This window comes from Lutjanus erythropterus, chromosome 8 (assembly GCF_056507025.1).
Source record: "Lutjanus erythropterus isolate fLutEry1 chromosome 8, fLutEry1.hap2, whole genome shotgun sequence".
NCBI lineage: Eukaryota > Metazoa > Chordata > Actinopteri > Lutjaniformes > Lutjanidae > Lutjanus > Lutjanus erythropterus.
The window spans coordinates 7,567,595-7,590,420 of NC_139324.1; the positions used below are offsets into that span (position 1 = coordinate 7,567,595).

At 38.2% G+C, this 22,826-nt stretch overlaps 2 protein-coding genes across 4 annotated transcripts in view; both read right to left on the reverse strand.

Moving 5' to 3' along the window:
• Positions 1-7,130, reverse strand: part of epsti1 (epithelial stromal interaction 1) — a 39,597-nt gene extending 32,467 nt beyond the window's left edge. For all 3 annotated transcript variants that reach the window (XM_084724375.1, XM_084724376.1, XM_084724374.1), the window contains exons 1-5: positions 6,785-7,130; positions 4,721-4,779; positions 4,534-4,617; positions 2,842-2,915; positions 1,452-1,535 (exon numbers count right to left, since the gene is read on the reverse strand). In XM_084724375.1, the coding sequence (XP_084580501.1) occupies positions 1,452-1,535; positions 2,842-2,915; positions 4,534-4,617; positions 4,721-4,779; positions 6,785-6,969 (486 nt within the window). In that variant the 5' untranslated portion in view covers positions 6,970-7,130. The remainder of the gene's footprint in view (positions 1-1,451; positions 1,536-2,841; positions 2,916-4,533; positions 4,618-4,720; positions 4,780-6,784) is intronic.
• A 1,962-nt stretch (positions 7,131-9,092) lies between these two features.
• idh1 (isocitrate dehydrogenase (NADP(+)) 1) lies at positions 9,093-22,445 on the reverse strand. The gene is made up of 9 exons (XM_084724377.1): positions 22,289-22,445; positions 19,882-20,011; positions 15,735-16,026; positions 14,047-14,149; positions 12,598-12,775; positions 12,320-12,471; positions 12,006-12,146; positions 11,680-11,842; positions 9,093-10,073 (listed from the first exon to the last, which is right to left on the reverse strand). Exons 2-9 carry the CDS (start codon positions 20,001-20,003, stop codon positions 9,980-9,982), a joined length of 1,245 nt encoding a protein of 414 aa, XP_084580503.1. The 5' UTR covers positions 20,004-20,011; positions 22,289-22,445; the 3' UTR covers positions 9,093-9,979.
• Positions 22,446-22,826: the final 381 nt, after the last annotated feature.

Consider the following 22,826-nt stretch of genomic DNA (forward strand, 5'->3'; position numbering starts at 1 on the left):
CAAGTCGACACTTAACTCCCAAGATCCACTTTGTTTGACCACATCCAATCAAACTGCAGGAGATAACCATGGAGAATTAACATTAAATTATGGAGCTCCAGTTGGGAAAAAAATTATACCAAAAATAATTTCATTTGCACAGAAAAACTATGAGGTGGTGAACAAAAAAACAAATAGCAATATGCAAAATGTGAAAGATGAAAGATGAAAATTACAAAGACCCAACAACTTCCTACTTCAATCTACATTTGAAGTTGCACAAAGAGATAAGTTCATAATCTGACACGCCAGATGGTTTGTTACACAGTACCATCTGGAAAGTCGTCCTTAGAAAGTGTTTGGAAAAGGGCAAGCACTTTTCAAAAAAACGCTTGAACTAACTTCACCCAATCAGACCAAACTCAAACCCAAAAAGATCAAAAACATCTTGACCATCAATGGAGAAATATTCTCTTGTTCTGATGTAACAGTATCTACATGAACCTCTTCAGGAGCCACCATTGTTTGTTTGAGACGAGTTGCTTCCATGGACGCTTCTCGCTGTCATCACACCTAAAGCCACACCTGTAGCTGCCAGCAGTCCCTCCTAAGACACTGATTGGCTGTGCCAATTTTGGCTAACTACTAACTAACTTGAACCCTGGCAAGATGGATTGTTGTGTGAACTCACAAATCCAGCTGCCTCGCAACATAAGTAAGTTGAGGCTCTGATGTTAAAATGGCATTACATTTATTGAAAAGCACATTTTTACTTGTGTAGGACTATAAACTCAACTCTCCTCTTGCAAGCTTGTTGAGTCAGTCTCACCACTATTCTTGCAGAAGTCACGCTCAACGCCTCAAAAACAGCTTGTCATTTGCATTTCTGCACCCATTGTTTTGATTGGCCGATGCGTTTTCTATTTGCAGCAGCATTCAGCAGTTACGAGTGGAAATATCCATCACAGAAGAGGCAGAGATATGACGTTTTCTATTGTTTGATGTTATATTCTGAGAAAGTGGTGCAACTCTTTACTGGAAAAACACCAACACCAACTCTCCTGCTGCTGCTATTTCTCTTTCCACCTACACTCACAACCCGTGGCTGAGTGCAGTACATTCCTGACATGGAACTCTGGCGTTTGTCAGACAGCACTCTGGGAAATACAGGAAATCACTGTGCTAAAAAAAATCACTGTGCTAACTGCAATAGAAACATGTTAGAAGTGTTGAGGCAGAGAGTAGATGCCAGACTACAGTGGTAAATTATCACGTCCTTTAAAAAAAAAAGCAGGTGTTTAATATATGAGATGTGTTTAATGGTTGATTTTCCTGAGATTTTAATGATTTGTTTTCAAAAATAATTGAAATATAAAGGGTGACGAGCGATTTGAGTGCAGCTGTTAATGCTAAATTGAACACATGTGAATATGTTTTTGTATGAAGGCCAAAGTACATATTGTTGTTCTCACCGTCTCCCTTCTTTCAGCTTTCATCCTCTGAAATGCCTCCTCCTCTTCTTGCCTCTTCTTCTTGTCCAGCTCTTCCTTTTTCAGCTTGAAACAACAGGTCACATTAAATATTTCTTTGTGGTTCAGCCATCACAGGAAGGAAATTGCACGGCAAGTAAGTAGAAGTACAGATACTTGTGTGAAAAAAAGAAGAAGACTGGTAAAAGTAGACGCACTGATTCAACTGACTCAATAATAAAAGTAAAAAGTCATCATTTCTACTGGCTGACAGAACCTCACCTCTGTCTGTTTGGTTTGTTACATCTCTTATGTCGTTTTTGTCTTGTTACATCTTTCTCTTGATATGTATTATTACGTTATTTTTGTTGTTATCTAGTTTTTGTCTTGTTATGTCATTTTGTCTTCTTACATCTTTGACAACATAATCATTTTGTCATGTATTGTTACATTATTTTGATCTTATGTCTTTTGCCTTGTTTTTGTTTTGTTACATCATTAATGTAATTTCCGTCTTGTTGCATCTTTTCATCTTGTTACATCACTTTCAGCTTGTTGCGTCTTTTAGTCATTATTGTCTTGTTACATCTTTCACAACATTTTCATCTTGTCATGTGTTTTATGTCATTTTGTCTTCTTATGTATTGTTTCCTTGTTTTCATCTTGTTACATCTTGTTACTTGTTCTGTCATTGTGTCTTGTTACAATTTTTATTTTCGCCTTGTTATATATTGTTACATTGTTTTCGTTGTTACGTCATTTTCATCTTGTTATATCTTTTACATTGTTTCTTTCTTGTTGTGTCACTTTTGTATTTTTATGTCTTGTTACATCTTCTATGACATTTTAATTTTGTAATGTATTGTTATGTCTTTTGCATAATTTTTGTCTTATCTTTCAGTCGTTTTCGTTGCATATTTCATTTCGTATTGTCATATTGTTATGTCTTGTCATGTCAATTTGTGTTGTTACATGTTTTTCAACATTGTCATCTTATGTCCTTTACACAATTTTTGTCTTGGTATGTATTTTTATGTCGTTGTTGTTTTGTGTTGTTAACGTCTTGTTACATCCTTTTCATCTTTCATCTTCTTACATTGTTTTCCTCTTGCTTTAAAACAGTAATAAGTAATGAGTCAGTTTTGCAAATGTAAGCAGAAGAAAGTACAGATATTTGTGTTCAAATGTAGGGAGTAAAAGTAAAAAGTTGTCAGAAAAACTAAACTAATTACTTCCCATCTGAACACACTGTATGATTGTGATTTTCATAGACCATAAAGGCTGGCTGATGAAAGATGTTTTATGTACATATTTCACACTTGGATTTCAAAATATATTCTTAGTTGTATTTAAATTGAAAAGATGAACGTACAGTAAATGTGTGATTACATACCTTCTTTTGTAGTTTGGAGCAGCGAAAATCTGTAAACTGCTTCTGCCTGGCTTCAGCCAGCGTCACATCACCACCTTGACAAATGAAACAACAGTTTATACACAGATATTAGGGAGTAAACATGTACATAAGCATGACAAAGTAAGAATACTGAAGGATATTTATATTATATTATATTTTATATTATAAACATACTTATAACGCTTTATAATCTGCTTATAGTACTGTATAATTCTAGTTGGAAGAAGGGTTGTTGTGATGACATTACCAGTATGAGAAGAAAATGTTTGTATCTGATGCACCGTCTCATACCATCTAATTTATTCATCTGAAATGGGACCCTGCAGCTGTGCAACATGCACCATTTTTCCCCAGGATGGTAAAGTCATGTTCTATTACATTCCTTATCTGTATGTATCTGTTCATGTTTTACAGATGATTTAACCTGAGTCAGGACACACAGCTCTGACAGCAATCAGGGTTAAGTTTAGAGCTGCAACAAATAATTGATTAATCAATCATTACTTGATTATTAATCCGTTTGAGCATTTTTTTTTTTTATAAAAAAGTAGAAATTCTTTGTTTTCAGCTACTTAAATGTGAATATTTACTCCTCTGACAGTAAGCTGTATATCTTACAGTCTAACAAGACGTTTAAGGACGTCATCTGAGGCTTTGGGATGTGGATCAACTTTTCTTTTAGCATCTGACAATAAACATAATCATTAGTTGAAGACCTGCTTATGTTGCAGCTGTAAAAATACTGGTTACTCACTGACTTCTTTGTAAAGATCATAGTGTATATTGTTATTATTGTTCATAGTGCATTATAATTCCCACACTTGTGATATAATCATAATATTATAATGCATTATATTTGCTGTTATAATCCACTATAATTATAATGCATGGCTATGCTAAATACTCAATTTTGATTGGTGAATTATTTATTCCTGTATACCAGACTGTTGCTATGAAGAACAGACCGTTGCTATGGACGCAGTTCTGATCACAGACTCTGCAGGAACAACAGAATTATTTTAAAACTATTATTTTGTGTTGAAGGGAAGAAAAGCAGCCTCTTCTGTAGATACAAAGGGCTCATTCTAATGCAACAGTTCTTCCATCAGTGTTTCCCAAAATCCAAGATGACGTCCTCAAATGTTTGTGTTTGTTTTGACCACAACTCAAAAATATTCAGAAACCAGAAAAGAAGAAGAAGAAGAAGAAGAAGAAGAAGAAGAAGAGAAAGAAAAAGTTGAAATCAGAGATTTGGGACTTTTTTTTCTTAAAGGTTTGCTCAAACCAGTGAATCAATTATCAAAATAGTAGGTGATTTATTAATTGATTATCAATCGATTAATCATTGCAGCTCTAAATGACAGCTGTGATACACACCGTGCCAGGCAGAAGATAGACCCCTTAAGGTTAGTGTATTATAATACATCATGATCCTTGCAAAAGAAAAGGCAAATTTTTGACCAGCAATTATGAAGTATTATCATACTTAACCTAATGAGTCATTATAAAATGCTTCATAATGTTTTATGATTATTGTTATGAAGCATTATGAACATTTGCATCACATTATAAGTGTGTGTTGTAGACATGGCTGTTATAGAAAGTGTTAGAGAATAATGTCATAGAAGTAGTTGAAGATGTTTAGAGTTAGAGGTGAATGTGTTGGTTTACCCAGCTTCTCTGGATTCACGTGCACAGAGGAGGGTCTGTTTGCTTCTCTCCACTGCTCATAAGCCTCCAGTTCTTTCTGAGCCGCTGCAGGAAAATAAACCTTCATTACTCAGGGAAAAAAAAATCAACATGTATGAAGCTCAAAATAACATAGATGGGATAGTTAAAGAAGACAGTGTCAGCGTACTCGTCGTCAACTTGCTTCGCCGAGACTGATTTGGTGCGATCATGGTGAATCCGTCTGAGCTGAGACAAGGACAGAGACAGAGACAGCTGGTTAGTGATTAAACTTTTATTTCATTTTTATTTTAGTTACACAATTATTTTAGCTCACATCCTTTTATATTCTTAATAGTCAACTGTTGGTTTTAATTATTTTATTTTATTGTAACATATCTTTTCTTCCTTTTAGATGGTTTTAATTCTCATGTTGTTTTATTGCACTGTTGACTGATTGTCTTAATTTATCTTATTTTGTATCCTGATTGTTTTTTACTCGAGAATTTGTTATGTATCTGTTCTTGTGGCTGCAACTTTTGTGGCTCACTCTGTGCAGGACAGTGCACGTCCACCTGGAATGAAATATATAAAGTCTGAGTGTTAACTCAAATGTGTCAGAACAGAATACCTGACATGAAAATGAAACTGAATTTAGCCAAAGCTCCTGTGCACAACTTGTGCGAATTTAGTAAATTAAGAGAAAAGTTTCTTTGCAGCAAAATAAGGCATCAAAAAAGTAGAATCTGGATATCAATACCAAACTATGTAGACAAACCACCAATAACACACCATCCTATCTATTACAGAACTTTGTGTATTGGTGCTGTGTATTAAATCTTTGCAGGTGTAGACAGCAGACTTTTTTCTGCTCAAGTCAGGGTGATGATGTAAAGTTAGATAAAAGTCAGTCTCAAGATCTCAAGAGGGAAAAACCGGAAGCAAAGGTTGGTTTCTATTTCTGTTTCTGTTCTGACTGGCACACAGTAAAAGAGAGTTACAGAGTTGATACCAGCATGCAGTGGAAAACAACTGACATCTTAGTACACTTATACTTCACCATGTTATAGTACTTTTTTACTTTTACTTTTACTTTTTTAATTGCTCTTACTCACATGCATTAGTTACAAGTTTCTTTTACATAAAAGAACATATGATCAGTTTACAAAAAGTCATATTTTTTTCCCCTTTTCATTATCACAATCTGTTTCTGACACTGTCAAAAGTCTGCTGTTTCCACCCGGACTACAATACAACTACACGCTAAAGGAAAGAGGCATGCATTTTGTAAAATCTGCCATTTTCATTTTCTTTTATGGGTAGGAGTGAAAAATAAATGAATGGAAGAGAACTGATGAATATTAGTTTATGCCAAAGAGTCAATTGTGGGAAGAATTATTCTGTATTATTCCCTGAAATTAATGAGCTAAAGTAGTAAAAGTATTCAACATAAAATGCAGTTGCAGTGCACTTAATGTTTTATTTTCATTCTGTTAAAGTCACCAGAATGTGGGAAACAAAGTCTCTGAAATGATTTTTTTTTTTTTTTTTTTTGGAATTGAAATCCTCCCTATTTTTTTAGGTCTCAATGTTGACAGCTATGATAAGTGATGATATAAAGGGATTTTGTGATATGATACGCTTTACACTGTTTTCTTTAGGAAAATGTTCCAGTTTATACCTTTAAATATTTTTAATAGCATTAGTAAAATTCAATATCGTGGATAACCATCAATTTTCATACCACGGTACACCACTGACACTATAAAAAGTGGTGAAAAGCAACAAACGTAACATTTCAGTCATTCAGTAATGTTGTATTTTTTGTACTTTTGTATTTCCAGTAGCGTATTGTTTTTCCTGCAGCCAAACAATATTCTGGTGCAACACAAAAGCAACATCTTTCTTTTTTTGTTGTTGTATTTTAAGTAACTGAGACTAAAACTAAAGAGTCACATTAGAAAACCTGACGTGATTGCGATTTCCGACAGACAGTGAAGGTAAAGTTTCCAATCACATGAAACGAAACCGAAAGTGAGCGTCACTGATAGCAGCTGAGCTACTTAAACAAAACATGATTTTATAAAACAAAATATTATGTCTGCAGACAGTTTGTGACTATCTGAGTTTATACTGTCTCTTTTGTGTTTCATTAAACAGTAACACAACATATCTGCACTAAAATTAACTGATATTATTGTCAGACGTGTGATAATGTTAATTTGAGTATAATAACATGAATTGTGTTACTTACTATCGCGGCTGCCTGTCTGTCGCTGGCTGCCTGTCTGTCTGTGCTGGATTCCCGCCGTCAGGATCATCTCTGTCGGGATTCTGATCTCCAGACACACCTGGGCTGCTGTTGTCTCTCAGGTGTGCAGAGTCTCTGTTGTAGTTCAGCTGCTTTCTGGTGTTTCTCTGGTTCTGATAAGGATCCATGATCACTGACGGGCTCAGATGATGATGTCTGACACGAGGAATAACTGACAGACCGCCTGTCCGTCTATTCTTAGTGCAGTATTTTTTTTTTACATGGATAATTAAAGGAGCACACCGAATCCTGTCAGCTCAGTTCTCCCATCAACAACACAGTGGGAGGGTTTTAATACAGCAGCGCCATCTGCTGGAATAACAGGCGCAGGGCTTTTTATTAAAGGAGCCATCTGTAATTATCTGTGCGTTCTAGTACCCATACTACCAAAAAGATTTAGTATGTCCCAATACATAGTATGTCAAATGCAGAAAAAATACTGGGATGTGCTGCTGCGTTGAGTCTGATTTTGCAGTGTGCAAGTCAGCATGTATTTTTCTGCCTATTCTGACCCACAATCCTTTGTGATGGGTGAATGACCAAAGTTCAGGGTGCCATCTTGTAACAAAGTGGTATAACTGATATATACTGCATGAAACAGTACATTCTTTTTAAGGGCAGCTGCAGTATGTGCTAAAAGTAACCAGAAAAAATAGTAGTGGGTCTATGTCTATGTTTAATTTTTTTTTTTTATTATTCCATTTGAACTGTGCCATGAATTAAACACGTTGTTTGTCAATTTAGAACATATTTTTATAAGTCAAGAAATTTGCGGTGTATTGTGGGTTTGTTGTAGTTTAGTTTTGTGTGAAACCCCTCAGTGAACTACATCTCTCGTCTCGCACAACACATGTCATCAGCACCAATCTCACTGATCCTTGTAAGGTTATCTTACCTGAAGTCTTTTATCAGTGACTGCTGGTGCTTTTATCAGCCAGGAAGAGAAATGAGTAAGACTTGCTGTTAGGTGACTACATCCTGGTACAAAAACACACAGGCATCGTAGCTTCAGCGGCTATTGTTTTATTTTGGAGGGTGAAAGTTATGACATCACTTAGACAACTTCTGGTGTGAAATCTTTTTCATTATGTATCTTCAGTCTGATACCTCAGCAGTTTTACAACAAACTGAGACTTTCTTGTCTTGAAAAAATTATCTTTTAAACCTCATGTAATTCGTGGGACAATTCAAATGGGATCAAATATAATTTGTCTCTTGCCATTTACTACAGTCCATATTTTTCCAAAGTTAGGTCTCGTGGTGGTCCACCAGAAGGGGCTGCTTCCTTATTCTAATGATGTCAGTACCAAATATATATTGTTAATTGAACAACATGAATGATTGCAGGTTCCTGTTTTGTTTTAAATTTTGATGGTTGTTTGGATCACGCTTGTTTACATCTGAAACTTATGGGACAGCAGAGAAAGGTATTTAATATAACAGTATACAGTCCACATAGTATAATGTAATGACACTCAAGCTGAGACGATAAGTCTATTAATCTAGTTAAGTGAGCAATCAGCTTTTGATTTATTTTTCAAGCAGAAGTGCCGAAATTTTGCCGTTTCCAGTTCCAACCTCTTAAATGCAAGGATGTGCAGCTCTTCTGAGTTTTACGTCACTGTAAAATGAAGATCTTTAGGTTTAAGACTGTTGGATTGAAAGCGGAGAAAAAGAGCTCTGACATTTTTCATAATTTCCAGACATGATAAACACAAAACAAATAATTCCTTAACTTGGAAAAGTAATCAGCAGATTAAACTGATAGTTTCAGCCACCATCAGCACACACTTCATTATAAACTATTTTTTAATATCGACTAGGGATGATAATGATTAATCAATGATTGATTAATCAGTCATTAAGAACTTGATTGATCAAGTAAAATATATTCAATCTCTCAAAGTTTCAAATGACATATTTAATAATATATATAGAAAATAAAATTTTATGTGCATGCTTAACATATCTGATATTCAACTATAGGTGATATAATGCTGTCAGACATGTAAGATTTTGCTGTGGAAATAAATCTTTGATTGAGGGGAAAAACTCATTTAGTATTGTTTTGTATAAGAAAAATTTGTATATTTTTTAATAATGATTAATCGCTAATCGACTGATTGTTAATCTTTCCAATGATCAATTAAGGAAAGTGTTTACAATTTGCAGCCATATCGTACCACACCCGTATAATGAAACCTGAAGGCATCAAATGAATCCAGCACCTGCTGTAAGAATGACACCCATATTTCTTTAAAAACTCATTTATTATGAGTTACCATGTTAGGACTTAACAGGCATAATGCTGATTACAAACTAAGAGATGGACAACTTGATGAAGAACTTTTGGCAGGACACTGACATACTGGATGTTAATACACACACACACAAAGGAGGGACAAATAAATACAGCTCTAAAACAACCGTGACTAGTAAAGTTAATATGTTTGTGTACAAATAGTGTAGGAAATCTTGTTTGAATGCTATAAATGATGATGTGTTTTGTACTTCTTAACGTTAAAATTTCATGGTGGCCACTCTACGACCATGCTGAGAGGTTTCATTAGTGAAGTCCAGGCTGACAGTGCAGGAGTTGTGGTTTTTAACCGGCACTGTCGCATTAAAATCGTTACATGTTGCTTGAGGTATTGTTAAAACATTACAAGAGGAGATGAGCAGAATCAACCAATGATTTTGACACATAACAAATAAGGCAGTGAGGGTCTAGATGCCCCCTCAGACAGATTGTGTCCCCTGTCTACCACAGGTCACACACACTGATGACACGCACACCACACTCATTTCAGGGGACCTAGTGCAATTGGGGTAAACACAGTCACTGAGCCATCAGATCACTGGTGCGGTGTCAGTCCTGGAGACGGTCTGTATGTCTGTGTGTTAGTGGTGCATTAACAGGTCAGTGATCAGAAATCTCCGTCCCCGTTCCTTCTGGACAAGGCACCCTGCTTGATCAGGTCGGGGTATGACTTGTTTCAGTCCGTAGATCTCCTGGAGTCCTGGGAACACTCCTCCCTGTTCCAGTGTTAACTCCAGCTGCTGTGTAGATGTCTGTGTGTGCATGAGCCTGTTTGAGAGTGTGTGTCTGTGTTTAATTGCTGACGCTGGGAGTTGAGATCACAGTTTGGGCTGGCTGGCTAGCTTAATCTTCAGGTTCTCTGCCAGCTTGTCCAGGAACTCAAAGGTGTTCAGGTAGTCGGCACGTGTCACACTGCAGACAGAGGACAAGAGGAGAGAAAGGGTTAAGTAAACTTTAAACATCTGTGCCTGCACCTGATGGGTTCGCCAAACCCGTCTGGTGCGTCTATCTCACGTATTTCACAGGCCCACCTCGGGTTCGGCCGTACTATATTTATTTATTTATTTGAATTTTTCTCTCCAATTTAGTTGTTGCCAGTTCCCATTCCCTGCATGTATTATCCCTGTCACTGAAAACTCCTTCTGTGTGATGCATACAAGGAAACCTGTTAAGAAAAATGTTGGAATTGGATTCAAGCTGAAATATGCTAATGAGGCTCAGGTTCGGGTCGGTTTCGGACCGTATTTTGTCAGCATCAGGCCTTGACTGGCTCAAAGTTTCAGGCCTGATTCAGCCAGTCATCCACTATTATGCTCTTTGGCTGAATTTGAAAACTATTTTTTGAAAAATGTTGAAAAGGAAAAAATGAAATGACTGTGATGACCCACATATACTTATCACATCTGTGGGTGCTCATGTGGTTCTGTTGAGTGAACAGGCAAAACGTGTTGTTCTGATATGTCAATATACTATACTGCTCTTTAATAAAACAAGAGTAGTTCTTATGCCATTATTCAATTAATTGATGGAATACTCGACGATTGCGGGTGGCACGGTGGTGCAGTAGTTAGCACTGCTGCTTCACAGCAAGAAGGTCCTGAGTTCGACTGTGGGAGGAAGCCGGAGAACCCAGAGAGAACCCACGCAGACACCCACTCGTGTCTCTCCAGGTTCTCCGGCTTCCTCCCACAGTCCACAGACATGCATGCTAGGTTAATTGGTGACTCTAAATTGCCCGTAGGTGTGAATGTGAGTGTGAGTGGTTGTCTGTCTATGTGTCAGCCACACGATGAACTGGCGACTTGTCCAGGGTGTACCCCGCCTCTTGCCCAATGTCAGCTGGGATAGGCTCCAGCCCCCCGCGAGCCTTCGGGAATAACCGGTTACAGAAAACAAATGAATGAATGAATGCCTGGTACCTCACTTGGCAGAGTTTGCACCCAGTGTACTGAAGCTGTGTCCCCTGTTGTTGCCCTGATCGGTTCCACCCTGAAGCCCTTTGCTGCACGTCCCCCCCCCCCCCCTCAGCTGTTCTGTTGAATAAAAGGCCCCAAAATATATACAATTGACAGCTGCAGCCTGAGCCACAGCAAGTGTAAAGTTCAAGTATTACTTACCAAGTGTGGCTTATCTTGGGATAGTTAACTAATGTTAACAGAGGTCCACCAGCATTATATAATGATTCATTTAAAGCCATGTCCATAGAAAACCTTCATCCCTCTCTACCGCAGTGAATAAAATAATGTGAAAATGATTCCTTTAAACCTTCAATAATACAGTGGAATTCCTCTTCTTTTCTCTGACACCATTTACCACAAAGTGAATAAAAGAATGTAAACACTGGTTCTTTGGGTTCTGCCTGATATTGACTGACATTTGCAGCTAGACTTGAGATAGTGGTACGACAGTGAGTGAAATCCTACACTGAACAATAAAATCAATCCTTCCTGTTCAACAGGCGCACTGTAGGACATGACTTAAGGACATAAACTGAGTGTTAGATACTGAGGAGACTAACTTTGGAAGGCCTTTGATGCAGATAGCCAAATCCTTGGTCATGAAACCAGCCTCGATGGTCTCGACGCAAACGGCCTCCAGTGCCTCAGAGAACACTCGCAGCTCTGTGTTGTTGTCCAGCTTTGCCCGGTGGAGCAGGCCTCGTGTCCACGCAAAGATGGAGGCTGTCGCATAAAAACAACCAGTATAAGGACAGGATTTAGTGTATTCATTCATACACAGTATAATACGCACAATGTATGTAATATTAATAAAGATTCTCTAAAAAGCGCCTTTTGTTTTTTGAGGTAGTTGCTAAATGCTCAAGTCTATGGCTCATTTCTTTACCTATGGGGTTGGTGGAGGTCTCTTTTCCCTGCTGGTGTTGTCTGAAGTGGCGAGTCACTGTGCCGTGAGCGGCTTCAGACTCCACTGTGCGTCCATCAGGACACACGAGTACACTGGTCATCATACCCAGGGAGCCATAGCCTGAAAAGGTCACACAAAACCACGTAAACACAGAAAATCTAATCTAACCTAAAATCTAACCCTAACCTGAGGTGGCAAAATCAGCAATCAGCAATATTTCTTATTACAATGCAGTTTTGCAGGGATCAGATTATTAGGAATAATTCTACACCTAAGTTCTAGTGGAAACCAACCTTGTGCCACAGAGTCGGACTGAACGTCTCCATCGTAGTTCTTGCAGGCCCAAATGAAGCCTCCCTCAGACTTCATGGCCTGAGCCACCATGTCATCTATCAGACGGTGCTCATACCAGATACCCATGGCCTCAAACTTAGCGCGATATTCCCTGGAAACACAAGAAGGTGGGCAACACCTCTAAGTTATGACCAACATCTGGTATAAAATTATCTGTACTTGTGGTTGTGACAGAGAGACAGAGAGCGCATGTCTGCATGGATTTTAAAGTCCTTACTTCTCATAGATCTCCTGGAAGATGTCTTTGAAGCGACCGTCGTACTTCTTCAGGATGGTGTTCTTGGTGCTGAGGTACAGAGGCCAGGCCTTGGTCAGAGCCATCTGGAAGGAGCTGTGGGCAAAGTCCCTGATGGACTTATCTGTATTGTACATCCCCATGGCAACACCACCTGTGCCTGGACAGACACACAGACACACACCCTGTTTACAACTGGTAGTAACGTGTCCCGCGTGACTAATAGTTTTTTTAAACCTTCCATTACATGTAGTACCAGTTTTTTTGTCGAGGTTCCAAGCACACAGAGCCGAAAATATATCTGTTGCCTTTGTCCTGCTAAGCTTTTGTTCACCAACTCTCTGTTGCATCTAGTGGTTATGTTGATTGTCTCAGTTGTAGCGTGTCTGTTCAAGTGTGAATTGTCATTTTGTTTTTGTCTTTTCTATTACTTTAATGTCTTGCTTTTCTTTGTTTGTTTGTCTTGTATGTTAGGACCCCCTTTATTTATTTATCTCAGGGAGTTTATCCTTATGAATAGAAGCTTTGAAAAAAAAAAGAAATCCTTTTTGCTATTCGTCATTACTCAACCTTTTAAATTCTGTTTCAGTTAGCTCAGTGTTTTGTGTGATTTTAGGTGATAAAACCACAACAGCTGAACAGTTACAAAAGACGTGAAATGAATAGATAAGCCATATCTTATATTTTCCCATTTAAATGTGAACATGATGGAAAATCTGCCCATAACTCTGCAGCTTTTAGCTCTCTCAGCTCTCTTAGTTAGACTGACACACATTACACATCCACATTATGATATCTAACATTGTTGCAAAAGGAGGTGTAAAAAATGCATTGTGATTCTGTCTTGAAAGGTTATGAATGGATGCAGAAAAGTCAATCAATCCAATTCTCAAGATCATGATCAGCTGTAAAAATACTGTCAGACCGCAGTTAAACTGACTGGTTGGTGAAACCTGACAGACATAAACGTGCATCATGTTTACATTCTTAACTATGCTACTTTTTTGGTTTTGTTGAGGATGGCTGATCCTGAGAAAGTGCAGACTGATACAATACAAGCAGCGCCCCCGACTTAAAAGCTCGCGCATGGAAACATTTGAAGTTGAAGGGAAAAATGGACCTGGACAAAGGCAACACTGTTTGCAATTTGAGTCTAACTAAACTGATTATGGATCATTACAAATATGCAGTTTTTTAAAAGTACTGTTTAGTTACACTGTGAGAAAAAACAAATCATGTATAGAATTGTTAATAACTGTTTGTCATCCCTCACTTGAGTTTCCAAGAGATTCCCACCTCTACTTTAAATTTTTTTATTTAAGATCGATGTGTGCGTGTATGTGCACACCTGAGGCATGTATCTCTATGATACTAAAACTTGTGGTGAGTGGTTGGAAGAATGACGGTACATCTGGCCGGTTTTGTTGTTACCTTCAAACTCATGGATGACATATTTAACTGGCTCTCCGTTTGTGGGTGTGTAGGTCATCTCCACTTTCCCCGGCCCGGGCACCACAAAGTCTGTGGCTTTGTACTGTGGGGAGCACGTTGACAAAGACAAAAGGTTAATGCTAGAAAGCAACGAGGCTGCTTGACCCCATCAAACTACCTAACCATTAGAGACAGCTTCAAAAAGATATGAACACAAATAAAGTGATGTTGGATCAAAGGTCAAATACCAATGACCAAGATTAACACATGGCAGGACAAGGCTGTCATCACCTGAGCAGTTAGGTAATTCAGTCTGTCAGCAGAGTGTAGAATATGTATACTTCTGACATCCATGGAATGTTATGCAACTAGCAACCATTTGACACTTCACCTGATTTACTCTCTTCTGAGGGCAGACCTGTTGACTTTGGCACAGCACCACCAGCTAACCGTTGACTTAGTTCTGCGACGTTGCTGAAACTTGTCCCGGATGTAGAGGTAGGACATTAAGGTCCAAAGGCCAGCTGATGAAATATAATTATTGACTGAGTGTCACCTGATGATAACCCTACAGTGATATATAAGTGTGACTTACTCAGCTCATAGTGAGTAAACAGTGAGCAGGTAGTCACAGAGATTTGCTGGACATTATGCTTCAGTGACAGTTACTGGCTTTGTCAGACAGTAAGAGAGCTGCAAGAAGTTTCTCTGCACATAAATAGACTCACAACACTCACAAAAGTGCTACACAGTTACAGTTGCTGCTTTTTGCTGTAGTCATGCAGTTGTAGGACATCTTCACACCTATAGTTAGAGTGTTTTCTGCTTGGTTTGGTTTCTTTTCATGCAGAGAAAACTCCAAGCAACCAAAAAACTAGAAAAAAATATAATAAAAACAATCTGCAGTATGTTCTAAAACCATTTTAGAAGTATCACTAGTTTATTGAAAAACTAGTGATACTTCCGAAACCCTTAACACGGAGCAACAGCAGAGTTGGCATTTCATCACTGTGGTAATTATCTGGGCAATATACCAGACAAATGTACAGCACAATGTTGAATGCACTTGAAAACATTATACTGCTCCACCCTTTGCAAAGAAGACGTGCTGCCTTCAGACAACTGAGCAGAACAAGGGAGCTAATGAGCATGTTAACTGTCAACATGTTAAACCAAACAGCTGTTAAACTCAAACTTGCAGAGCACACCAGGTAGTTGGGTTAGAAAGAGGTCAGATCACGTTCCCACCACAAACAAACCACTCCAGAGTTCATTTTGGACAGGACCACAACAGCATCCTCTCAAGGGTTTTGGTCTGCATGCGAGCATGAATAAAACAGATTTTGTTAAAAAAAGTATAATCCTGAGCCTTTTTGGTAAGGTGTAAGTGTAATTTTTTTTTTGCTTCAGCTATTTCAATGTAAAAAATGGCTAAAAACTCTGTAGCATGTATCACAATTTTTAGAAAATCTGCTGTGAAATCAGGCATTATAATTAAATTAAATGAAATTAAATGAAATTAAATTAAAGAAAAAGCCTGTAAAATCCTGCAGGGGACTGCTTTTTAGAAATTCACCCAGCTTTGCCTGACTTTGGGGCAGCAAATGAACAGATATTTGACGTCATCAGATCAGACTTCATTAACTGAAGAAACTGCCCAACTGACTCCTTGCGAGGCGATAGGGTACCTGATCTCCATGGGCGTGCCTGCCGATGATGATAGGCTTGATCCAGCCGGGCACCAGGCGGGGGATGTTCTTACAGATGATGGCCTCTCTGAACACCGTGCCTCCCAAGATGTTACGGATGGTGCCGTTGGGTGAACGCCACATCTGCTTCAGTTTGAACTCCTCCACACGCTTCTCATCTGGTGTGATGGTGGCACACTTGATGCCCACACTGTAACGCCGGACTGCCTCCGCCGCCTCGACCGTCACCCGGTCATCTGTTGCATCTCGGCTCTCCATACCAAGGTCATAGCTTTAAAGGAAGAGACAAAGAGAAAATTGAAATAGTATGGGAGAGAAAGCTCATACATCCATCCATAATGTCCTGGAAATGTGTTGAAATTTCCTAAAGATACCACAACAAAGCTTTTTTTCAATATTAGTTTGACAATATCCACGTCTTAATCCTTAAGGCTGTTCCATGATATGCAATAAATATCTTGATATACACATTTTCTCTAAAACAACATACCATAATTTGACAATATTGATGACTATTTGTTTTCAGAAAATATTAACACAATGAGATGCTTTAATGACATGCTACAGCATGTCAGAAAATGGTGAAAAATGTCAAACCAAAAGCCTAAGATGACAAAACTCAAATGTCTTGTTTTATTGTAAGTATAAAAGTAAGCAGAGACATAAGGAAGAAGAACTGGACCAAACAGACATGGGGACCATGACAATCTCAACAACAGAGGCATGAGACACCATAAACAAACGCACTCTGTTTCAAGAAGAGCAGTGATCATTTACACTTCAGTATACACCACTGCACAGCAGCCCGACAACAAACAAAGCACTAAAAATGTGAATGTATGTCACTGTTTCAGTTGGCTGGAAGCTACTCTGTAAATGTTAAAGTGCCGTGGCTGTGATGTGAAACTCAGTCTGTGTCAAAGGACATGAGAAACATTAATGAGAAGTGAAGAAGCGTGAGAGGAGTGACACAAATAACTGGCAGGGCTTTATTCGCTCCATATTTTAGCTAATTATACCTGACACAGTGCTGGCATCAAGTTTAGCTATTAACCTCCTACCCCCACTTCCTTCACAGTACTGCACAGTACTGTGTTCATTCTCTTCTTTTTATGCCTGATACGGTCACTGAGAAGGAGGCTTGCAAAACCAGCCAGCAGCACAAAGACAAAGGAAACAAGCTATCTATTGTGCAATACAACTGTCCCATGGCCAAGACTGCTGACTAGATTGCTCCACTTGTTGCACGTGTGCTTAAGGAACCTCACAGTTTAACAGACTTCTGGGAATAAGTTTACTCCATCTGAAAACTAGACTAAGCTCCATGTGCTTATTATTCCCTTCAAGTATTAGCCTTTGTGCTTTCTCATGCACACACTTATTTGCAGCTGTGACCTTTTACCCAGTTTCTTCTTCCCCCACTTCCCCTGATAGCCAATAAGCTACAGCAATAAGACTCTAAACCACTGACACATACCACAGAGGAAAAGTGACATAAAAAGCTGACAACAAACAGGTTTGACGAGAATGCTCTCCTGATTTGTCCAAACTGTCATGTCTTGAGGTCATTCAACCTGGATCACTTATTCAGCAAGTTGATGCGTTCCTTGGGAACTCAGAGCAAGACAACCCAAACAAGCTTTAATTTGTGCCAAACAATGTACAACAAAACGTTCTGCAAAAGGTCTCAATGTCAATGTGTTATAGCCAGTCCCTCCAGGATTTCACCTGCTGTTTTCAGGATTGTTGCAGCCTAAAATACACGGCAGCTTTTCTAAAACAAATGCATGTTGCAATGTTTTTAATGCAGGAGCAAGTGAAAATTGCAAACAAAAAAATAAAAAAAAAAAGCAGATAAAAATTAAAGGCAACTTTTTCCTGTGAGAATAAAACCACAGTCTTCTGACTATAAGTAGCCTTACCAGAAAGGCTCAGGATAACAAATCACAAATTTTAACAAAATGTGCTAAATTCTAAATGAAGAAGTGCACGTGGGGGTATTCTACAAAACAGATCATTTTGGAGCTTAAATTCAGCTGAAGTGACAAAATAAGAAAGTGCACAGAGCGTTGATAAATGTCAAAAGCAATGACAAACCTCTTCAAACCTGCCTCAGACTGGAATCAAACTCACAGCTGCTGCTGAGGATTCAGACTGTACATGAAGGAAAAATGAACTTCTACCTTGTGTCACACAAAACCTTGTTGAAATGCCTTTAAGCATGTGTCTACATAAAATAGAACTTCAATATTCAACCTGTCAGATAGTGTTATTGTTGTCAGCAGGGTGGGAGATTAGCATCAGCCAACAGCCACATACTGGTGAAATAAACAGGTGGCTTGTAGATTTCCGATACAAAATAATGATTTACTATTGAGTGACTGATGAATTTGAACATTTATCTGTCAGTATCTGGTAGGAGTTGAGTTTTTAAAAAATTAATTATATCCCATCCTGACTGTGAGCAGGACATTGAGTGAAACCACAGACTGGTGACTACAGACTCTGAGAGGCAGCTGCATCAGAGACAAAGTTCCAGTAAACTTATATTGAATCCAGAATGAGGCTGCATGATATGGTAAAAATGCCATATTGCGATTCTTTTGATTGGAAATTGTGATTGCGATATGCAATAGGATTAATGGGAATGATCCTTTTTGCATTAGAATTTTTATTTTTAATGAGAAAGAAAACTTTTAAACTCATGATGATATGATATTTATTGGAGTGTGTACCAACCATACTTTCTTACATCTGAAGTTTTAGGTTTAGGTTTTTAGGTCAGAGCATCTCTGCAGCACTACAGTGATTTATTATAATGATACTTTCTCACATATTTTTTCTTTTTTGATTTGGATATTGCACTTGGCCATATTGTGATTTCGACAATATTGTTAATAATTGTACAGCCCTAATCCAGGCCAATAATTGGCCAATCCCTCTTTCATCATATTAAATCATACTTCCCATGCCTGTTACACAATAACTCATAAACTTTTACAATGCCAAACAAAAAGGGATGACAATATGGTAAAACATATATCTAAAAAAGGACACTGAAGGTTCAAATGTTGACTGTATATCGCCTCTTAATAGAATAAAGATCTTGATCATTACCAAGGATGGGAACATTTGTGACTTGAACTTCAAAAGAGCACATAAAGTTCATACAAACAACTTGTGACTCTGAACAAAGTCCATGCAAAAGATAAGAAGGGGTTTAAGGTCATATGAAGAAACGGATGTCCCGCTGCATACAGTACTGACTGTACATGTCTAATATTCACTTCAAAATATTTGCTTGTGATCTCCAGGGTCAGAGTGTAAATATGTATGGCAAAAAAGAGCCTAATTGATTTTGGAAAATTTCTCCATAAAAATATTTAGAAAGGTCATGAAACAAGGAATTACAAGGAATGTTTAGTCCCCAATACAGAGAAATTGTGAGTTTACTTGAACATAAAATGTTAGGATGGTTGATGTTACGGCTGTATGTCTTGTATAAGTTGAATAAAACTTGTAAAGTCTTTTTTAACAATTTCGTCATGCTTTACTATCTTAGTGTAGCTGATATGCTAATTATAGCATGATAATTCCAATTATAATAATAACAGAAAGTTTTATTAGTAAGTTTATTTATGTAGAAAACATGTAACTAACTTACTGTTATTACACTGCTATAATTTTGGAGAACTTTTCTGATGATGTGGGTGAAATCATTACATTGTGTAATTACACACTGTACCTAATACTTTGTAGGTGAAATAACAACAGACTTTGAAGGAACCCTTCGGGGACCAGATTCAGAGTGGACTCCAACCATATTTATAACAAGACCAAGATTGTTTTATGTTAATCAGATACTCTTATTGGTTATTTTGCTGGTCACTTCTTCTATTTTTTGGGGGTAGGTCATAATAAACAAGCCTCAGTAGAAATCTCAGCACTTTAGTGACTTTACACAGTGCATATCAGGGGAGTATAATCTGCAGAAATGTACATTGGTAACAAAAAATCCTGCGCTTTTCAAAGGAATATGTGAGTAATTACAAGACAAAGCTGATCTACAGTGCTATCCACGCACTACCTTCCATGCACTATGCTCTTCACACTGAGGTGTTTTCACCTGTGCAGGTCGAGCTCCAGGTATGGGAAGATGAGTTTATCCTTAATGAGCTCCCAGATGACTCTTGTCATTTCATCTCCCTGCATCTCCACCACGGAGCCTGCTTTGATCTTCTGAGACATCTTAGAGTCTGGTGGTGGAAACAGGAGACATACATGTAGACATGGAAGAGAATGATTAATATGACATAAAAGAGAGACAAAAAGAAAAATGGAGTAGACAGAGAGAACATGTCAGAGACAGCAGTAACATTTTTTTCACTCTATTACTGGTTAGGATTTGCTGCTTTATTGTTTATGCTTGGTTGGACAAAAAAATAAAACTAGAACTTCTAGCTTCAGGGGCTTGGCAAGAGTCAATACAGTAAAACTGCTAAAATCCGGGCGCCCCTATAGCTTAGTCGGTAGGGCGTGCGCACCATGTATGGAGGCTGTTAGTCCTCTGCAGCGGCCGCTGGTTCGAATCCCGCCTGCGGCTCATTTGCTGCATGTCATCCCCTATCTCTTCACCCCCCTTTCCTGTCATACCTTCAGCTGTCACTGTCAATAAAGGCAAAAATGTCAAAAAAATAACCTTTAAAAAAAAAAAAAAACTGCTAAAATCCCAGTGTGTAGGATTTAGTGGCATCTAGTGGCGAGGCTGCTGATTGCAACCAGCTGAAGACCTCAATAAATATTATGTTGCTTTCGCGTGTTCCTGGGATGATCCCTTTTCCTGAGTTAGAAAATCATTCTTCTGACTTTGTTGTGGTCATGAGCTTTTAAGTCATTATGTGGAAACAACATGGAAGTTGCACCTTTACATTCTCTAAAACCACTAAAATATTGGTCTTCCTAACTTGTTGTCAGGGTTAATGCTAATAAATAACTTTTCAAACTAATCTACTTCACTCTACATGGACAGCAACTAATTGCTGCAACCTAATACCATATTGAAAATTACATGTGAGCAAAAAATGATATGCAATACATGAATTAGTCTAATAGAAATTTATACCATCAACCAAACATTTACTTTCGTCCACTGTTTTCTCTGACATAACCTTAAGTCATGTGTTAAAATTTTTGCAAACTTTCCAGGATGTTGGTGTGACTTGACAGGGCATTCGTGTGAACTTTCCGAGTTGGGAACTCATATTTCTGATTATTACAACATCACATATATGCAGGATTATATTCTATTTCTACCAACTGATTCCCTGAGACAGAGCCATTATTTATAAAGGGTTGAATTCAGGCTGTTTAAGCAGAGGGGATTTAGGAGAGTCAAACTGAATGAAAAAAGATGTTAAACACAACTTTTTTTCAAATAATTTTGCTAGGTTTACAAAATTGCATATTTTTTCTGTTCTTTTGTACATGTTTCTTTACATATTCTAAAAAACTCAAAGTGGAGAGAAAAAGAAAAAGCTGGATCCTTACAAATGTACTAACAGCTTAGTTGTTAAAGAGAGGATTGTTGTTGGTATCAGTACATCCTCAAGGTTGCAATATTGATATCAGACATGAAACAGTGGTACACAACAGAATAATCAACAGACAGACTAAAAACAGAAAAAGAACCACTGTAGCCCTTCTTTCATTGAACTTTCAAGTGACATTGACACCACAGACAAGTTCCTCTTTACATAACTTGTCACCTCAATGAATGACTTCATTCATAAAGTAAACTCTGAGGATCCTGATCTGAGTGACTCAGCATTCATCTGCTCTACCTGATGAACTCATCACCTCAGGTGAGAGTCTGTCAAAGTGAACAAAACGACAACACCACCCTTCATTGTTGTTCATCGCTGTCATGATGAAACTTTCTGCACAACTTGGCAAATTCTGACATTTTTGGTAAAACTATAACGCAACTTAAGTTACATAAGAAGCCAGGCTGATCATGGCATGATGGGGAGGAGACTGCTGAGGCGGTCTGTCTGTCCGTCTGTCTGTTTGTCAGCAGGCCAGACGTGGAATTCAAACCGTTAACATAGCGTCTGTAACATTATGTGCAGTTTCGAGACACATGCCACTAACGCTAAATGACCGTAGCTATATGTTTAAAACACAAGGAGTTTACTGAAAGAATGGGCCTAAATGCATAGCTTCAAGTCATTCTGGCGTAAACACGACTTCATTTCCTATAAAGGCCCCCAAAAAAGACATAAGGTTGAACGCTACTTACTCTAACACAAAAATAAATAATTGTGAACGTCACCATTTATGTTATGTTAAACGGTGTCTGGTCAAAATGTGGCTAACAAACGCAGCAGGACAATGAAGAGATGAAATGAGATAAGAATGGAGAACATTCACTGCACTACACTTCCATTTCCTCCCTTCCCTCTGTACGCCGCCATTACTTCTCGCTGCAGTAAAGGCACAATTTCACAAATTCATTATATGTTAGAAATGCCAACCTGAGGTCCACGACACAGTCAACGACGAGAAGATGAGGCGGAATGATGTCTTGGACTGGGTTCACTGAGCCGAAAGAGGTGGTTCAGCCGGAGAGGAGCAGCAGGTACCCGGCTTCCACCTCCCCGACTTCACTGCCAAGATATTGGCCTATCAGAGAAGAGAGGGAAACCATAGCCGCCAATCAGATAAGCCCACACTGTAGGAGGGGCATGATTTGAGCGGACGGGGGCCTGCGAACATGATTCACTGATTGGTCAGACATATGCTGCGCTCTTCCGCTATTTGTAATAGATTTCTTTTTCTTTTTTTTAACATATTTGCTGTCATGTTATTCTGTGCTTCTCCCCATTTATTAATATTATATGTTTTCTACTTTTTTAAAGCCCATCTCATATTGTCTAAAATAACAACTCAATAAATCTGAATGATTTCTTAAAAATATGTTACCACACAAGCATAAGACTCTGATGGTGTGCATTATTTTGATGTACATATGTTTATGTATTTATTCTTTTAAAATAGTATATGCATGGTGTA